Consider the following 20,285-nt stretch of genomic DNA (forward strand, 5'->3'; position numbering starts at 1 on the left):
ACCTCTTTTGGACATTTGAATCCAGATTGTAAAATGATGTGTAAATTGTAGGACAAAGAATCTGATTTGCTGCCATGTTCTGTTGAGTTCGACTCTTATCCTTAAAATGATCAAGATGTTGAGTGCCCAACAAGTGGGTCACAGTGTTCCTCCTGGGGGAGATGTTGCGGTGTGTGTTGAAAACCAGTTTGTGTTGTACCAAGCGTCAGCGTTAACCAATGACCCTTCAACAGGAATTCAAATATTGCAAACAGCTTCATTCCGGCCCCGATGAGCTTCAGTGAGAATGTAGATTTTCCCATCAACTATGTTATTTGTTATTTCTTGTGGTGTTGCGACAACTTTCTGATGAAAACCAGTCAGACCATGAGTAAAGCATTGGTATCTAACAACCAAACAACCAAACCAACCAAACCAACCAACCAATTAACCAACCCGCCAACCAACCAAACACACAACCAGACAATCAATTTCTCAATCGACCATCTTACCTACCTACCTGTCAACCAGCCAACAAACCGAACACTTAACCAACCAACCAGATTGTTATTTTCTGGATAATTAATCCACTGGATAAACCAAAAGGACAATTTATTCCATGTACAAATAATTAAATGAGGAGAAATGATTTACTTAACTTTTACTGAAACCAAATGTGAGGAACAATTGACCAACTCATCTACACAAGGAATATTGCAGAAGCAGTCATGTATGTTTACGTTCTTAGTTTGATTTTTTTCTCAACTTTTTTCTCGATGTGACATTTTCTTGACATTTCGACTTTATTCCCCGATGCAGAATGAAAAAAGAAAAAGAAAATCTTCCTGTTCTCATTTTTCTCTTGTGCCTGGTCCTGTAGTGCTGCTCTGTAAAACACAGAGACACATGGATTTGTCAAAACCAGGGGGAAATTAAAACAAATTTATTGGCGAGCTCGAAACCACAAGGGGTAAGTGACAAGTGTGTTTTGGTAACTTTAGTCAACTGACCCTCTTAACATTGTCCTCATCATTTAAACGTTACAACGGGGCAAATCCCAGGGAAACAAAGACTGCATCCAGCTGGCAAACACTCACATATGAATCCCTGTTGATTCTACACACAGTCATATGGACTCTAGACTTGAGGAAATATGCAGTGAAGTGTAGAAGCTGCAGGATCTTGTGTGAGGCGTAGCCCCCTTCGTTCTTCTGTGGTCTGCCAGAGTCACGTCGTCTAATTATTTCAACAGCCTCCGCAAGCGGACTCCAGCTGAGTTTGGGTCTCTGCAGAGGCCGAGCGGGAAGACGTGAAATCTTGAATTTTTACTGAGGGTCTTCAACCTCCTCCTCTTCTTCTTCCTCTTCCTCCTCCTCCTCATGGGACCAAACAAGGCTGCTCTCTTACAAACAAGGTCAAGCACATTTCGGGAGGAGTCATGGGAAAAGCTCAAACGTATAACAGCGCCACACGGCCCCCCCTTTTATTTTTCATCTGGACTTAATCTGGCGATAAGATTCTAACAGCAAGTAAAGAGCAGGCTTGTTGCAGCGAGTCAACATTAACACTGAGTCATAAAAGGCGATCAAACCCGGGAAGTTACAGCGACTGTATATCACGGCCTGACAGCTGAATTTCTCAGTTTATGAGGGAGTACCACAGGCCTGGAGTGAGGAGGACGGCTCGTAACTTTCAGACATTAGCACCTGTCAGGAGTGACTGCACCTTTAAATCAATTATATTCTGTGGTTTTTCATCTCATTTTCTGATCGTTAAGATAATATTCTCTAAATTGGCAATAGTTGCTGGCTGCGGTGGGGGTCATAAACCCTGCCTCCTCCATGTTAACAGATGGGACATCTAAGTACACAAGTAATTTTTCTCCGATCACACGGATGTTCATGTGTCACATTTTCAACTAAGCTTGGTTTTAATTTGTAATTTGATGCTGTATAATTGGGATAAAATGTCCTGATCATTTCTGGATAGTGGAAGGAAGTGGAGACACGACGTCCATCTTTTTTTTTGTCTATGAAACTGACTAAATAATCTTCACTCCAAATCCATTCTCTAGAGTTATTAAAATGTTTAAACAGATTCACTTTTTAATTGTTTCTGGAGACGTAAACATGTGATCATCACTCAACAACACGCTTCTCTACATATAAAGTCCTTTTAAGATCAGTGAGTCCTAAACCAGATCATCTGTCTCATGTGGTCCTCTGCTCCCCCCCTCATGATGTGAACACCAGCCTGGCACAGCCTCCATATAAACACATCAGAGCAGATCAGTGCAGAGGTTCTGAACTTTAAATATTTATGTAGTTTATGTTAAGAAGGAGAGTCTTCATGGGTCCACACACTGAAAACCTTTGGGAAACCGGGGGATGGTTTTTTCCTCGTTTTTTTAAAAGAAAAAAAGTTTTTACAATAAAAGTTTTCCCCTAGGTTTTCTCTTTCGGCTCCTTGTGAACGTCAATAACCTGCTGAGACCTGCCTCACATTACGGGATCTACTGTTCAAGTTCAATTCACAGACAAGTGTGACTTTAATAAATTCACGTATGCATCATCCTTTGTTTTATGACATTTTTATTGCATGTACACTGCAGTGAAAGCTGAAAAAACAATGTTACAGATACGTTTACACACATATGTTTACATACAGGTAGCAAGAGGAAAAGAGTCCGTTGTATAAATGGCAGTATATTTTTGTAAAAGTACAACAATGTTTTAAACTTAGTCTAATTATCATTTAAAATCGTATAAAAGTTTTGGGTTATCAGCCAAAAAGGTTTAATTTAAATGTTTCCTATATTTTATTAATTGTTTGAAGCACAAAATGTAAAATATAGAAAAAAAAAAATCACATATTTAGTGTATCACAGGACAGAATACAGAATACAAACATTTGAACGTGCTAAAGTCTGACTTCTGAGTTGTGAATACTGAGCTCTGCGTCACCGTTACGCTGTGAGTGAGTTGCAGTGTTCATGTGCAAAGCTGAGGTTTGGGCGTTTCCCCACTGGTGTCAGCAGTGTTTGATGTTTTGCAGTTAGCCGTTGGTCAGTCGTCGTTGTTGCAGTCCGCACACAGAATCTGACCACGGTCTGGGAAGAAGCCGGAGCCCACCAGCGACACGGAGCAGCGCGAACACTTGAAGCACGGCTGGTGCCACTGCCTGTCCTCGAAGGAGACGTACTTTCCATCCCCGAACCCTGCGAGAGAAACATACAACGCATGAGCAACTAGTGCACATATTCCTCCACCGAGGCCCAACCGTCTCCTTATAACTCATTCTGAAGCTGCTTTACTAGAAATGCAGAAATGTTGCATGGTGTTTGTTTCAACTGACCCGTGATGGCCGTGTTGCAGCCGGCACACTTTTTGGCATAGAGGCTGCTGAAGCACTTGACACAGTACGGACTCTCTCCCTGCGAGGTGAAGGGTTGACCAGCCAGCGGAGCTTTGCAGCCCGTGCAGGAGAAACACTCTTTGTGCCAAACCTGCTCCTTGTAGGTCACTCCTCCTTTGGTGAGAGCCTGCGGACACAAACGGTTTAAGTTTCTGCTTGTGGTGCCTGTTGACTGTAAGTAAAGATGGGCGACGTGACAGCTCCATGAAAGTGAAGCCATAATCGGGATCGCCTCCTGGTGGCTGACTGAAATATATGTCAGAAACCTCGCCTCCTCCATGTTAGTGGATGGGATAGGCAGATGATTTCTTTCCTTTTCAGGTAGTTTTTAATTTTCTACCATCCTCCTACTGTCTAAAATTTGGGATAATCACCTTTACCGGCTTTGTGAATTAAGTTGATGTGTCAGTTTCTAAAGCAACAGAATGTTATTTGATAGCATGTGTGATAACAGAGTTTCTCAAAGGTGAAAAAAGTTGTTTAAAACTGAGTAACTTTGATTCTTGTTTTCGGACAAAAGACATTTGAAGGCTTCGTTTTGTTCTGTAATATTTCCGGTCAACATCAGCCGTGTCACACGTGTTGCCTGCTTCACCTTATTGCAGTGGCTGCACCGAGGAGCAAGCCTGCCCTCGTAGCACGGCACACAGTAGTAGTTGTTTTTGTCTGGGATGAAAGCCTCGGCACCGATCGGCTTCTCGCAGCCGTGACACACAAAACAGTCCTCGTGCCACGTGGAGCCGCCGTACTCCAACATCTTGGAGCCTGGCGGAGGAAAGGAGACAAAGCGAGGGAGCAGATGAAGGTGGAAAATTTGATGTTTTTTGTGGGGATCTTTCCTGACATTTAAAAGCTTCTGTTTCCTTTGAGCTGATGACGTTAACACAAATACTGAGAAAACCTAAAGTGATGATAAACCTCTTCCAGCACTGAACAATTACTTCATCTTATCTCTCGTCAAATCAACCTGACAGGATTGTTTTGTTTTTAACTCTTTCATTAGAGGCTGAGTATGAGAAACACATGCTTCACTGCAGAGGTTTACAGAAGTTAGGAACCAGTCACGCTTATGAAACTGGATGTTATGTCAGATCCTTTAATCACCGGCCTTGTTTTACTACTTTTGGGAGCTAAAGTGAAGACGAGAAGGCCTGATGGTGTTTTGAACTTGAACTTGGCTGCACTGTTTAAAGTGGGGTGAGGGTTATGTGGGGGAGGGAAGCAGCTTTTAAAGGCATTCCAGGCCTCAAGAGAAACTGGAGAGAAGTGACTGCTCAGTTCAGAGAAGAACTGGTGAGTTATAATAATCCCACAGTGCCCACAGGCCCGAGTAATTTTCAGTCATCCGACACCACCGCTGCACTTGTGTCGTCACAGCAGCCGGAGCTGAAACCTCTGCTGGGAGAAATGTTCACCAGAGCAAGGAAACAATCTTTGTGTCACATCTGAGCTGTCAAACCCGGTTTGACATCTTCAACCCTGCAGAGACTGGGTGTGAACTTTCTGACTCTTTTGTTGTGTTTGCTCAAGGATCTGTCTGCAGGAAGGCTGGTTAACTTTGTCCTCTTTCATTCTTGTCTCTACCTGGCATGACCGTCTTGTCGCAGGCCACACACTTGGAGGAAAACTCGTTGCAGAAGCAGTCGCTGCACACGAGCGCGTCCTCCTGGCAGGTGAAGGGCTCGTCCGCCAGAGAGCGGTCGCAGCGGAAACAGCGAAAGCAGTGCTCGTGGTAATGTCTGTTTTCATAGAAGAGCTCCTGCAGGGAGGGAGAGGGAGGGTCAGAGGGGGCAAACAGAGATTGTAAAACTTCTAAGTGGATCTTTAATAGAAGATCCATGATCGTATTTAGAAATACTCTAGTCAATTCCTTGCTTCAGAGACATGTCAGAGACATTAAAAACAAACTGGGATGGCTTTCAGTAAAAAGAATTCCTCTGCCAAGGCCCAACAGTCCCTTAAATTCTGAACCAAAACAATTTACCAATTTAACAAGCCCGTGTTCCATCGTTCCCCAAACAAACACATGGACGGACAGGGGTGAAAACATAACCTCCTTGGTGGAAGTACAATTTTTTATAAAAGATTCTCGAACCCTGTATTAAAGATTATGGCTGTTACATTTAAAGCTGATCTGGTGAAAAGTTAATAAAGATTTGAATATTTTGTACAATGAAATAAAACATTTCAACAAGTTTTGTTTATGGTGGTTGATGTTGGACTATGTTTAAAAATAAAGCTGGATGTTTCTTCACAGCCGTCATCACTGAGGCAGTTTGTGGTTGTGGTGTTTCTCTACAGTTCCTCTCAGGGAGACTTAATGTGCTGCCCCTCATCCGCTCAGAGGTCAGAGGTCATGGTCAGCCACAGGATCCAGTTTCCCACACAAGGGCACTTCAGTGCTTTGGATGTTTGCCGACACAAGAGGCTGAAAACCAAAAGTTTTCCTTTTTTTCTTATGACATCCTGCTGCCCTCCAAGAAAAAGAGTTAACACAAGGACACACACATGAGAAAAATCCACTTTCTCCTCTGTATAAAGACTCACTTTTGTGATTTTTATCTTTTACAGCTGCTTGTGTTCCAGTTCATGTGGTCAGCTCTGTGACAAATGGCTCCATTGAACGGAGTTGACCACGGTGGGTGAAAAACTTATCTTTTGAGGGATGGGGTTTCACAGTAAAAAAAACAACATGCTGAGACGGACGAGGACGAATGTTGTTACGTCTTGTCATGGAGGAGGGAACGGCCAAAGCAAGCAGCAGAGTAATTTACTGCCAGGCCCTCGCAGGGAGTCCATAATTCACAGGACACTGATGGCCTCATGGTGTCTGTGGGTGTTTCCTCCAGGACGCTGTTTTTCATTTTCACTAACTAAAGGCATTCAGGACTGTTAGAGGAGATTACAGACAATCTGATGTTCTGTAAGAACAGCTGATGTTTTGCAGGGACTCCAGCTGGACTCCAGCAGTTAGAAGAATGATCAGAAGTGGAAGAAGTGGGCCTTCTCATGATCCTTGAAGTAGTGATACTACACTGTGAAAATATTCAACTACAAGTCAAGTCCTATGTTTAAAGTGGTACTTGAGAAAAGTACCTAAATGTAATAGCTTCTCCAAGGAGGTCATGTTTGTTTGTTTCTGTTTGTTTATCCGACTTTCAGCAGGATGACTCAAAAACTACTGAAATGATGGTGGAAGGATGAGACATGAGCCAAGAGAGAACATCACTTTATCATTGTGAGACAAGTCATTCTCACCTTGGCGTTGTGACTGATGATTTCTTTACACTCCTGGCAGGTGTGGGCGTGCAGGCGGTCGTAGCAGGGGACGCAGTGTGGGTTGTCCTCCACCTGGATGTATTTACGTCCATACAGGGACTCGTTGCAGTTTTTGCAGTCGAAGCGGTCACTCATGATGTCTGTCTCTTTTTTCTGGCCGACCAACTGAAAAACAAAGAAGTCCCAGACGCAGGTTAGTATCAGTAAGATGTCAGAGCAGGGAGGAGGAGGAGTGAGATTAGAAAGAGAGAAAGCAGGAGAAAGAGAAGAGAGCCCCCCCCCCCCCCCGAGAAAATCATTCATGTTATTGTTGTACAATATGTTTAGGTCTTATTATCTTCTTATCTCTGCCTGTGGGTGATATCCTATCCCTCTGCCTGCAACATGAAATACCGCTCCACTCTAGACTTTGTTTATTAGGTACTAATAGACAAGAGAAGTGAAACAACCTTAACATGTGTTTATCATTGTAGTAATGGCTGTGAAGATCCTCTTCATCTCAAGGAAGTACTTTATTATTTATCACACATCATCTGTTTTAAACCAGGTGGTGGAGAACCTCAGGCCTCCAGGCTGGATACAGACCAGGACACAGTTTGAGCCTTAGACTGTATACAAGGTTTGAACCAGCCCATCAGAAACTCCATTCATTAAAAACGTGTCAACAGAGGAAAAACGAATTAAAATAGACATGGCCTAATTTTGTTACTGCAATAAAATAAAGGAAAAAATGTAAATTAAATAAAATAGGCAAACAGGTCCTTTAGAATTGTCCCATCTGACCCATCTTTACATACAGTCTATAAATGGAACACACTCTTAGTTGTTACAAGTCACGAACAAGCGTCATGGCGACTGTCAGGAAAATAAATGGGCAAACTATTGTGTTTGTGTAGCCAGTGTGTGTGGTTTGTGGGGTCGTGCTCACATTGATGAAAAAGGTCAATCACGAGTGTTATTATAGCTGGAGATTAACTGGATGAGTTGCAAGGACAAATGTACTGGCAATGGCAGAGTGTGTGTGTGTCCGACAGGCAGGTGTTGTGGTGGGTGAGCTCGTAGCTGAGATGCTGAAACCTTAAAGAAGCAGGAAAAAGTAGGACTGCTCCAAAATGTCGTGGAAAACGGATGTGTGATGATCACAGCGTATTCAGATCGTTGCCTTGATTGCACGATTTAATTCCAACAAGGCAGTTACCATCAGGGTGGAGTGACGATGCAGCAATGATGGATTAAGTGATGTAACGCTGGATGTCACTGGTGAAGCAGTGGAAGTGGAGTGCGTGAAGAAAGATGAAAACTGGAACATGAAGAGAAATAATGGGAGACGCCCAAACACTGAGCCCTGGGGGACTCCAGAGGAACATTAACTGACGGTGATGACCTGTTGTCCGTCTGTGAGATGTTTAGTTGTTCCGAAAAGAGGAGGAGCTTGTTGGTGACTTTGGAAAAACTGCCGAATAGAATCGATTAAAATCAGATTTACGATGCAAGAAATAGAAACAGTACCCCGGAAAATATTGTTGTGCACTTTAAATGGAAGTGGCTGACTGAAGAGTGAAGGGTTGATTCATTGTAAAACTTTACTGTAATATTATAACTGCTTCTCTTATTGCATCTTCACTCACTCACCAGTGAAAGCTCACGTTGTCGGCCTCTCCCTCCCACTCATTCTTGTTTGAAACCCCCTGCGGCATTTTTGGCATTGAGAAGGAACAACCAAACAATATTAATTGTTGGGAGCTGGACTGAAACAGCGTTCTCAATTTCAAAGGCTCTCTCTGGAGGGCATCTTTTAATCTGTGTTTGGTTTGTGTTTAAAGGGCAACACCACTCGTTTATCTAAGATAACAAAATCCTAAACTCGTAATGTCATAAAGATGTTTGCTTAATTTAGTTTACCCACTGAAATTACAGTGATCATGACATTGACATGTCCAGTTTCTAAATTGGGCAACATTTGGTAAGTTTGTGTATATAATTCAAGTGTTTCAGTGACTGTATTTCATTTAAATACAATGACCTGTAAGGGAAATGTAACACAATCATGCAGAATGTACTCATGTTCATTTCCCCTATGATTGATCATGATTGAATCTTTACAATGTGACCTTGATCATGCTGAAGCCTGTGCAACTGATTGAATCTTGACCTGATTCCCTAAACTAAGGCATTGTTGCCCTGATGTCATCAGAAGATCCTGACCTTTGGCTCAGAAACAACCTCAACCAGTGTGGGAGGAACGAGCCAAATGTATGAAGAGAAAGAACAGCTTCCCATCGGCGTGCATATTACAAACTAACCTTTGTCTTGTGTACCATGCTCTGAGCATTAAAGTGTGACGATACCGTAAGAGATTTTTGTCTCGTTCCTCGTTGTCAGAGTGGGATTGCAGAATTGCCACGACTGACCCAAGATAATAACTTGCAGAGGCTGCTAGAAACAAGATGATGTGTCTCATTGATCATGACTCAGAAGGTGATAGATGGTTAGTTCGAGTATTTCAAAAAGAAACAACCAACACGACTACAACGAGACACAAGCACAAATCAAAATGCTTGACCCAAAGCTTGTGGAGCAGAGGAAGGACAGGTGGAAATAAGGCCAGGCACACAGACAATAACATCATCCCACTGTTATTACTGAACACAGCGAGGCATTAACAGAATATCTGACCCCATGTTCTGCAACAGCAAAAGGAAATGAGCGAGGAAATGATGTGTGGGAGGTTAAAATACTGTCCTGTGGAACAGTGCAGGACGGGCAGGGCTGAGCATGATACTGTATATAAAGTGTGGATGTATGTTCCTGCTCGTTACTACAACGACTGGAATATATTTTACTTGGAAACAGTTATTGTTTACAGTGTCCGTCTTATTTTGGGTTGAGTGGTTAGACATGTTTCTGTAATGTCAGAAAACAGGAGATGCGGTCAACTTTGAAATGTCCCGGGGGGATCGAGGAATGAGCCGTCATGTGTTTGGTTGAAACAAGGACCAAGAGCTCAGTGCAACGATAAAAGGCCATTTGTTCCACCACCATTAGTGGTTTGTAATGAAGCTGTGAAGAATGAAACGCTCTTCACGGTGAAGGTTCCCCCTGCACAAAGCTGGGTTTTTTTCAGGTGCCGTGCTTCATGCTCCACAACCTCCAAGTATTTGCATCTGGTCTGTTGAGGAGTCGTCCAGAAAGTGCAGTTTACATTCCTCCCGTCTGACTGCTATCAAACATTTTGATTCTAATAACCAATGATGCAGTAATTTCAGATAAACATGAAAGATAAACACAGTCTGCTCTCAGTCATGTCCCAAAGCCGACGCCAGCAGCAGAAACTCCCTCTCCTCCGCGACGTTTTCTCCCAACACCATGTTAGAGCAACACTGAGAACATCCCTCAAACATCCCAGCAGATAACAGCGCTGCTTCCTCTGACAGAGACTCAGGCCGGCTCAACAAAACATGGAGGAAAACCAAACTGAGAGAAAACTTAACATCCTATGTCTGTTTTCTGTCAGATTGTTGTCTGGATGGGGAAATCGGCTCAACTTCCCCCCTGAAATGTCTGGAGAGGTTCGGTTTCTATTCTCATCCATCCATGTCTGCAGTGAATGCAGTGGTAGAACAATGGTTTTCCTTCCGGACACAGTCTTGATTTTGTGTCTTTATGTTTCTCTTCCTGAGCCAGGACATCTGTGGACACATTCTGTGGTCTCCAGCTGTTGTCTTCCATACAAACAATTCTCCTTGAGGGAAATCTTCTTAACACAACAGCATCAAATTAAAACACAATTGGATTTTAAATCATCTTCAAAGCTACATAATCAGCAATTATGTTTAAGACTCATAAACATGTGAAAAAAACTGTTGTAGAGTAAAGCTGGAGAAAGGAGGTAATTAGCTTAGCTTAGCATAAACACTGAAAGCATGGGGGGGGGGGGGGCATGAGATTTTTTTTTTTAAATGCCTAAAGCTAACTTATTAGCAAACAAGCAAGCTAATGATTTTGATAATTGATCATTAAAGGTTTACTCAGTCCTCAGTAAACTAAATTTATATAGCTATCACTTTATAACTTTGCTTTTAATCCTGTTTACGTGTGTACTACATTTAGTCTCACCCTCATTGTTTAAGCATCAAATATCAAACGTACGACAATTTAATGTTCTGGCTTCACTTTTGGGAGCTGTCACGTCTTCTGTGTCCATTCACAGTCTAATGTCTCAACTGACGTCTGGTGAGACTCTTTTCATCATCATACCTTTGACTGTCAGACAATTAAATCAGCTGACTCTGACTCACACATTGTCAGTGCCTGGTTTAGGACACATTCACTTTACAGGTGTTCCCTTGGAACACGCCCAAGAATACTTGTTGCCCCTGTTCTCCTCCACCACAGGACTTTTAACCAAACACTCCATCTTGTCTAAGTACTTTTTCTCTGTAGCAGCACGGCTGCCGAAACTATTTCAACCCACAATTCACCTTGTGGAGTGGACGCGCTGAATTCTTCACTGATACTCTGTCTGTCCCGCTGAGGGATTTACCGCGGTCGCTTGGCTTTTGTAGTAGCAGCCAAATGGCAACAGTCTCCCAGCCACCAGGCCTCCTGTCTCATGTCCCTTCATGGCTCACTGCTGTTGTTTCACTCTGCACCAACCTGACACTTTCTTACGACCGGAGCCAGGAACTCTGCGAGCCATCACAGCTCTGCTGGGTGTTAGTGTTTATTTTCCCCGAGGAGGAATTTGGACTTGTGTGTGAGGTTTACAAACCAGACCGCTCCATGATGAAAACCACTGTCACACGCAATAAAATCCAGTGGGACCAGTATATAGGTAAGTGTTAAATCTGTCAAAGCCACAGAATCTTAAATCGTGCATTATAAAAAAGCCTTTTTCTGGGTGACGTTATTACATTCCCACTCTGAACCTGAGCTACAGACGCTACAAATCTGCCATGAGAAGGACTTTTTTTCTGGAAATGTTTAAACTCAAAATCAGTGCTGTCTTTGAGCAGTTCAAACGTGGAGTGAGTAGCAAAGTTGTTTTTTCGTAACATCATGGATGGCAATGTTGGTCGACTGGTGGGCTACGTCCACAATTATCTTAAATCGTTCTTTGAGGGTCGAAAGATGGGCTGGAGCCAATCCCAGCTGATATTGGGCCAGTATATCAACCAATCACACTCACATTCACACCGACAGTTGATTTCGAGTCTTCACTCTGCAGGTCTTTGGACAGGGAGGAAGCTCGAGTACCGACAGAAAACCCACACAGACACAGGGAGAACACAAAAAGACTCCAACTAAATCGGGATTCGAACCAGTGAGATGACAGTGCTGACCACTGTGCGCCCCTGCCATTACATTTTAATACATCTTGACGTCCATCACCCCTAGATGACGCATCCCAATGACTTAGGTGATCCTCCAACTTTTCCACCAGCACCACCACCAGGTTTACACTAGTGTCTTTGTGTCCGTGAGTGAACTGCTGCTGTATTAAGGGACACAACCTTTGACAGTTTTGACTATATATACATTTATATAATTAGTACATAGTGCACTGGTGTATATCATAGGAAAAACTGCTTTCTGCCTTGAACCAACAATAACAGCCTTTTCTGTGCTCTAACTGTAACAGCCTCAGACCATGTGTGCATCCAATTAAAACAGGAAAGTGCGTAACAAAGTTGGTTTTTAATTATCTTGCCACTTTTCTGTTTATTTCCCCTGCAGTAGATTAGGGTGTTTTAACAGCCTGGCCGCCCGAGAACAGTCCTCATATTGTGCGACTCCTGAATCACACAACCTGGATTTGGGGAGCTACCTACAGAGGTGCCCTGCAGCAGCAGTGGAGTGAAGTGACACCCTCTTGGTAACGGTTATAAACTGGTACAGAAAAATAGGAAAAACAAGGCTGTTCTCTTATGGCCGTCAGATGACTGTGCTCGCTTTCTTCCCCCGTACAAAGACGCTCAATGTGGTGCAGCTTCCTGCAGATCACAAGCCCAATATCAGCTGCTCACACACAAATCAAAATGAACACACACTGTGTGTTGTATTGTCTCTGAGTTAAATATCTCATCGAAGATCTCACGAGACACTGAGTCGCCAGAAATGCAATTAGTTGATAAAGTCAGTGTCCTGGGTTCAGCTGTGTTGTCTATTAGATACAATACGTATATGATCACTGTCAGTCGTACTGAAACGTAACCTAAGCTGAAGTATTGGGGAGTAAAGAGCTTTTTAAGATGGAGTGGTTGTGTGGTTTTGTTTTGTAAAGCCTCCTGCAGATCACAAGGCCTATTTCAGCCCCAGACACAATTTAAAATGGACAAACAATGTGCAATTCATTGTCTATAATTCAAACTCCCATCAAGATGAATTGCTTCTTTCTGTTTAATGATAGATACTAAAGATATATCTGAATTTTCCTGGAAGGTTTCTTGGAACAGTCAGTTTCGACTTTGACTTAATGTTGTGTCGTCAAGAGACTTTTCTTTTATGCTCTGTTCCATATGACCAGTGTCATTGGATATAATGACACACAACCTGCTACACAAAGCTCATTTAAAGATAGACTACGTGTCTGGCTCTGTTTATAAGTCTCCATCTGGCTGTTTGTTTACTCTGTGGAACAATGAGCTCTGCAGCTGCTGCTTCACCTCTGTCAACTGAAGGACACAATTCAGTCAGACAACAAGGAGAGAAGTTCATCACCATCATGCAAGAAGGTTCATTTCCCAGGATGTTTCCATAAAGAACGATATAATTTAGGTACAAATCAAAGGTGAAAATTGTAATTCCATTTAAAGAAACACCTAAAATCCATCTGAGATCAAATAAACATTTACTCACTGTTCATTTAACATTGGAAACTTAATGAAACTCAAGGCCTAACACCGTTTTCTTCCTCAACTACTTACTTCACTAAGTTATCGTGTATATGCTTCGATTGTCATCTCAGGATTTACAGTAAATATAGAATTAAACACAGCTGCAAACTTCCTGTTAGCATGTTTGCTAACGAACACTAAATACTACACATCAGCAGATTTAACGTATTTTAGTTTGTCGGGTTAGTATTTTAACATTTGCTAGCTCAAGCTACGGTTGGACAGAAAACTATTCAGACCAGATGACGGCGCTTGAGGTTCATCCTCTGGGGAACATGAATGTCTACATGACTCCAATGAGAGATTTAACTCCACCACAGCGGTGGACTGACCGACCGACGGGCTGACATTACCGCCGGAGCCAAGCCACTGGCACAGCTCAGAATACATCTGAAATGTCTGAATGTTTCTGCAAAAGATGGAGAAAACAATAAAAGTGAAAAGATTATAATCACGTTTGTCTATGAAGTCAATTTTTAAAAAAAAGTATCTTCACCGAAGTTTCTTTTGGCGACCATGTCATTTCACTTGGATCGTTCAGACCGACAGCTATTATTCAGAACAAATACACAAGTAAACATGTTTTCCAGGCAGCTGGCAGTGAGTCCAGTTCAAGTCGTGGGTGTTAATGGTAACAAATGTTTGTTTTCTGAGAGAGTGCTGGACCTGCTGTGTCTGTTTTATGTTGGCTGTTGGATTTATTTGTCTTAGATTCCGAGCTTCATCTCTGTGTGTGGAGAGAATCAGAGCTGGACTCCCTACATAGACGAGCTTAAGGTTATTAGGGTGAAACCAAGAAAATATTGTTCCGTTCTCCCTTTTACATCTTCACTTGATGAATGATGTTGAGTTTTTGAGCAATTGAGTGAGCTTCAGTTCGCTGTTTCAGCCAAAATTACAGATTTGATTCACTCTTATTGTTCTCGTAATTAAATGTTTGGCCTCAGCAGGCAGTGTTACTCAAACAACTCTCTAGAAACCCACTGTACACTGTACACACTACTGCCCTGCACAAAAACAGAAGGCACATACAGTTGGAGTCTGGCTGGTGAACATGGAGGAGATTTTAGCAGTTAGACCAAAAAAACAGAGCAACAAGAAATCGACTTGAAAGGTGATGTCAGTGTTGTATCTGCAAAAATACTCGTTGCAGCTTTAAAAATAATGAAATAAAAACAAGATAAAAGCGCTAATTAAGCTTTGGTCAACTTTCGGGAAGAGCCAGTCTGCTCATTTAACTCTCAGCAAGGAAATAATAATCAACATATTTCCCAAAATGTCAAACTATTCCTTTAACTCTTCTCTGACTGTACAACATAATCAGAAATGGTAAAGACAATGATTTGAGAGAGACCGACTCTACACTGTCATGTCCCTGATTTTCTAATTTTATGACTGTTACTCAATTGTCAAATGAAAAATGTCCCCTTCTATCTGTTTTCTTTGCCTCTGGCTCGTTTCTCCAGTGATTGAACTCAGGCCCAACCGTCGCCCAACGCAAGAATTTCAGAGGAATGCGACTGTGGTCAAAACGTGGCAAAACTGTGTGGTTCCGACACTGAGCACAAGAAGTATTTTTCTTCCATCCTCTGTTTTCTAAAAAAAGACAAAAGTCAAGAATTCCTTTTCCAAGTGGAACCCAAAAAACAATGCACACGCAGACACAAACACGCATTCACACATTTCCTCAGGGGGCAGAAAACATCCAGAGAGGAATTGTTTCCACGAATACACTGATTTCACCCAAATGAATTGAAACATAGTGATGGTATGAGGATGGTGTGTGGTGGTGGAAACTATGAGTGGTGCTGGTCGAGGCGGCGGTCGGAGGGAGGGAGGTTGCTGAGTCTCCGGAACAAAATTTGTAATCTGCAGACATGACATCACTATAACTCAACAGTGAATGGCTTGACGTGTGTGTGTGTGTGTGTGTGTGTGTGTGTGTGTGTGTGTGTGTGTGTGTGTGTGAGCTCTAATTGTCTACATAAAGCTTTATTCTGTGTGCCCCCCCACCAGTGCCATTACGCCTCCTGCCTCTGAGCCAGCCCAAGATGTGTGTGATTGTGTCCTCAAAGGTCTCCTTGTTTTTCTTCTCATGACTCTGACTTAAAAAACGGGGCCGCAGCGTTTACCCACAGTATCAGTTACTCATTCTGGACCCCGTTCAGGCCCCCCTGCCCCAATAACCTCCACTATTTCCTCGCTCTGCTAAGAGAACATCCTCTCTGGTGCATCCATCATGTTGTGGGGGACCTAAATCTGTTTATAAAGTCACATGTATGGGGACAACAAGCAAGTCCCCATAGTGTAAACCCTTTGGTTTTAGATGTTTAAAGGTTAGATGTAGGTCAAGGGTCAGGATTAGACTTGTAAACTACAGTTTCTCCATGAAAATCAATGTAAGTCGGTGCAAAGTCCTCTTCAGTCAACACATAACAATTCATATTGGGTTGCCAGGTTGTGAAAACACCTTTGGCAGTTGTTTGATTTGATTGAGTTGCAGATCTCAAAATTATCAGGAAATAAATAAGCATTCAAAACTTCAATGAATGGGTTTAAACCCAGATTCCATGCAGCACGTTTTTAGTTAGTCAAACAATAATTGTACTTATTCATGTGTCTTATTAAGAGTTTTATAAATATATGATTCACCATTAATAAAGCCGCAGTAAACCCATCAATACGTTTATTTATGGTTTAATTTAAAGCCTCCATGTGCACAAGGCAAAGTACAGATTCGCTTCAATAGACAAACTCCTCGTACAACTCTTAAAAGTCACACGCTCATCCACGTTTACGCATGAAAACGCCTCTAAGTTGTACCTGTCGTCTATTTCTGAGCGATGTAAAGCTGCGGGTCACATGAAACGTACCGGTGTTTGCGCAGCAGCTGCTGCAGCCTCTGGAGGATCCAGTCTCTGCGGGGTCGAGCCTCTTCAGTTCTGCTGTGTGATGAGACAAATGATTAAAAATCCTCCGCGGACTCTGGAACTGGTGGGTTTCCACGGACTGAAGCGTCGGAGTCTGGTGCGTAAAAGCGAAACTCATCCAAACACCGCCCCTCTCCGCGCGTCTCTCCACTCCCTCCGTCTTTCACCTTGTGAGGAGTTCACGCCGAAAGAAGGTGGACCGTGTGTTTTTTGGATGTAACAGAATATTTTAAATACATGGTGCAGGATCCACGTGGTTTCCAGCTGCTGATGTAAAAACCACTGTATTATCTCTCCAAACGGAAAATGCTTAAAATCATCTCATATTTACAGAAGTGGAAACATTATATAACAATGAACATTTTATGTTAACTACCATATTTAGCATTTGCAGAGAATATATTTACGTCTTGTGTATAAAGAATTGTGAATGATTAGTATAAGATTTAAACAGAACTTGTTCACACACAGGAACTAGTCTTGCAACAAGTCTTATAAAAACATTTTTAGCTGTTTATTCACATTATAAAGGGTTTACACACTTAAATTAGATTTTTATTCCAATTATAAAGCATTCATTAATCTTGAATTCAAATTATTACGCGTGTATTGACTGTTTATTCTAATCATAGAGCATTTCTTCAGTTAGAAACCCTTGTTATAACTAGTTTATTGCTAATAAATGGTTAAGCACAGTTACGTTCACAAGGATAAGAGTGTTTAATCCCAAAAAGTCTCTATATTGTCTTTCAGTCTAAAACCTTTAGAGTTTTCTCTGTAGTTGGTCTGGTGGTTAGAAGCGAACTGCAAAGTCCTGACAGAAAAATCCCGGAGAGCAAGATATCATTTTCCCGCTCATTGACCTCCATTTTCCACAGTGGTGAGCAGGAGGTCTGGGGACGATTAGAGGCTTCGGCTGCGGCTCCGTCCTGCCACTACCCATTAAATCAGAATGTACAGTGCAGGAGAATGATGTAATGAAGGCTTTTAATTCATATGTGGTGTTTTTCAGTTTATTTACACAAACTATTGATAGAATGCTGGGTCCTCTGAAGGGTCTGACAGAAAATAAATTATATATAAACTTTGATTTCTTATCTGATTATTGCAGAAGCATAAGTGGACTCTGAAATCTCAAATATGTGCATGTCAATATGCTGCCATCTGCTGTTCAAACCAATGACTTACAAACGTTCAACTGCAGCAAACACATGCAACCAAACATTCAAGCAATAATCAAACAACTGAAATAACAATGAAGCAAAAACATCTTGTATATATTATTTAAGATTTATGTACGATAACAAATATATATCTTAAAGCAACGGCTAATCACTTTCACCAAAAAATGCAAAAATAAACTGAACCTTTGTGGAGTAAATCTGTCCTCAGTGTTCATCAAACTACAAAAAAAAGAGCTGTCAGCAGGCGTGGCAGGACGTGCGAGAGAAAAAGCATCAGCAGCTATTTCCAGACTCCATTAAATCAATCATGTTGTTGACTCCGTTGTTAATCAACCGAGGCTCTAATGGTGAAACTGGCACAGTTCTGGTCTGAGAATATCCAGAGCGGAGCGCTAGTTGCATGAGTCATTATCAACAGAAAACACCGGAGCGCAAACGCTCAGCAGGACTCGTTTTTCATACAAGGGATTAAAGACCTCGAGAGGTACACTGAGCAGGAACATGGAGGAAGTTTGTGCTGTAGAATGTGATGATGGGGAGTTTGTGGAAAGGATCATTACTGATAAATGTACAGAGGCTATGGCTACAGCACACTGCACCACATAGACTAGCTGTCATTCACATTGGCATCCAAGGCCCCAATGCATTCTGTCATTTATCGTCAGTTTGACTTTAAATGGGACAATAACTTAAACGTCTTCTTTTATAAGCTGCTGGTCATATGAGAGAATGCAGTCTAAGGCTACATCCAGTAGCGTAGCTTTGATTAGTGATACGACTGAGAACATCTCACAAAATTCCCCAGTCAGAACCTCTAACACTCGCTTTATCTCGTTTGTCTAAATGGACAGGAAAAACCAAAGCGTACAACAACATGTCCGACAGATGCGACACGACTGGAGAAAGTTGTTTTCACACTATTATAATTAACAGTATGAAAAACACTTGGTGTGATTGAATTTATAAGCATTTTAAATGAAAGACCACTGAGAAAGTTAGATGCAGAATTTCCCCCCAAAGTTTCAGTTTCATATTAAGCACAGTTTAATGTGGACAGAAAACATTGGCTGCTTCAGCGTGGACCGACTCTGAAGTAAGACTGCGGCTTCATTCCTCATTTTGAACAGTTTAGACAGCTCTGTGTTGCCAGCTTCAGATTTAAAATAAACATTTAGACGTGCTGTATATTCAAACCAGTGTGTGACGATACCAACTTGACTGTTTATAAAATCTAAAACGACCCACCTTTCCTCTGGAAGCTCTCGTCTCTGAGGACGCAGACGAGACCCGCGGTGGTGTCGAGCCTGATGATAGCCAAAGACTCCCTGTCATAGCCACAGCCATCCTCCATCAGTCTGCCAGGAGCGAGGGGACAAGGGAGGCAACTTCAAACTCTGGATAAAGAGAGGATGTGACCTTTGGCATCACTTGTTGAGTTTAATGCTTCCTACCTGTAAATGCAGGAGACATCAATGACGACATCGATCATTTCACAGCAGAGCTCGTGGGGCTGCGTGTCCACGGGCACAGCTGTCTGTGGTGTGACGTAGATCCTCCCGACGACGTCAGACAGGAAGGCTCTGTCGAGGCCGGAGAGCTGAACAACTCAAAGGATGTTAATAAGAGAGGGAAACACACGGCGCCTGCTTATTGAAGTGCGATGAAACAAAATGAGAGACATAAACAAGTTACAGGTGTGAACTCTGGAATCGAAGCTGTGACGCTGCAACACGAGTAACGTAATGTCTGATTACTGTGAGGACGGAACAGTAATGGCGGTTTGCTACTTTCAGCCCACGTTAAGTTTTCGTCATTATCGTGCACAAGAAAACAAAGAGCTTCTGAGTTGTTGTCCAACATAACTTTAACGTCACGAGACGAGTTTAACTTTGTGTTTGAACACGTGCAGAGTGTTAGCGTGTTATCTCATCACTGGTGTTTGTTGTCGCTCAACTTCTCTCAGTGTGTGACTAAGTGGAGGCTGTTGGGTGTTTCGTGATGGTGCAGTTTATTGTGACAGCCTCACTGAGGTTGTTGTTCTTGTCTCTGTAGTTTCTCACCAACTCCTGAAGCTTCTTCTCCAAACGTCCCGCCATTGTTGAAATGTCTTCCTCGTGTCCTGTGGTGGTCCGGCTTTATGCTCCTGCCTGCACTGCCCCCTTACGATTTCCGGCGGTACTGCTCCGTAAACTTCCAGAAGAAACAGAAAGTTTTTCACATGAACAGATAAAGAAACAGATTCTGAAGATTTAAACGATAAAAAGATGATGAACAGCAAACACGTGGAGTCTAATGTTGAATATAATGAAGTGGATTTTGGGCTAGAGCAATTTTTCTCTGTATGTGTTTACATTTGAAGTATTGAATAAAGTGAATATACTATTATCAGCTCTCAATGTCAGTATTCAAAACACTGAAAATCACAGTTTCATTACTTTGAGATGGAAGAAAAATTTAAAACAAAGTTCTGAAGTGACTTTTTATTTTATATCCTCCTTTATATTAAATATCCTTTTATTATCGTAAACATTTGCACTGATCATCTGAAACACTGTCATGGTGTGAGACACAGTGAATAAAACATAAACATGTTTGTTGTGTGT

At 42.1% G+C, this 20,285-nt stretch overlaps 1 protein-coding gene across 4 annotated transcripts; it reads right to left on the reverse strand.

The window, feature by feature from the left end:
* Positions 1–2,553: 2,553 nt before the first annotated feature.
* fhl3b (four and a half LIM domains 3b) lies at positions 2,554–19,875 on the reverse strand. Of its 4 annotated transcripts, XM_069516794.1 has the most exons (9): positions 19,743–19,875; positions 19,134–19,279; positions 18,928–19,037; positions 16,442–16,513; positions 6,652–6,837; positions 4,978–5,152; positions 3,989–4,158; positions 3,334–3,520; positions 2,554–3,196 (listed from the first exon to the last, which is right to left on the reverse strand). In XM_069516794.1, the coding sequence occupies exons 5-9, from the start codon at positions 6,805–6,807 to the stop codon at positions 3,045–3,047; spliced, it is 840 nt and encodes a 279-aa protein (XP_069372895.1). In that variant the 5' UTR covers positions 6,808–6,837; positions 16,442–16,513; positions 18,928–19,037; positions 19,134–19,279; positions 19,743–19,875; the 3' UTR covers positions 2,554–3,044. The 4 variants fall into 4 exon arrangements, with proteins under 4 accessions (XP_069372895.1, XP_019960100.1, XP_019960101.1 ...); XM_020104541.2 differs by lacking the exon at positions 16,442–16,513; XM_020104542.2 differs by lacking the exons at positions 19,134–19,279; positions 19,743–19,875 and having other exon boundaries at positions 16,442–16,510.
* Positions 19,876–20,285: the final 410 nt, after the last annotated feature.

The sequence above is a fragment of the Paralichthys olivaceus genome, chromosome 20 (assembly GCF_024713975.1).
Source record: "Paralichthys olivaceus isolate ysfri-2021 chromosome 20, ASM2471397v2, whole genome shotgun sequence".
NCBI classification, from domain to species: domain Eukaryota; kingdom Metazoa; phylum Chordata; class Actinopteri; order Pleuronectiformes; family Paralichthyidae; genus Paralichthys; species Paralichthys olivaceus.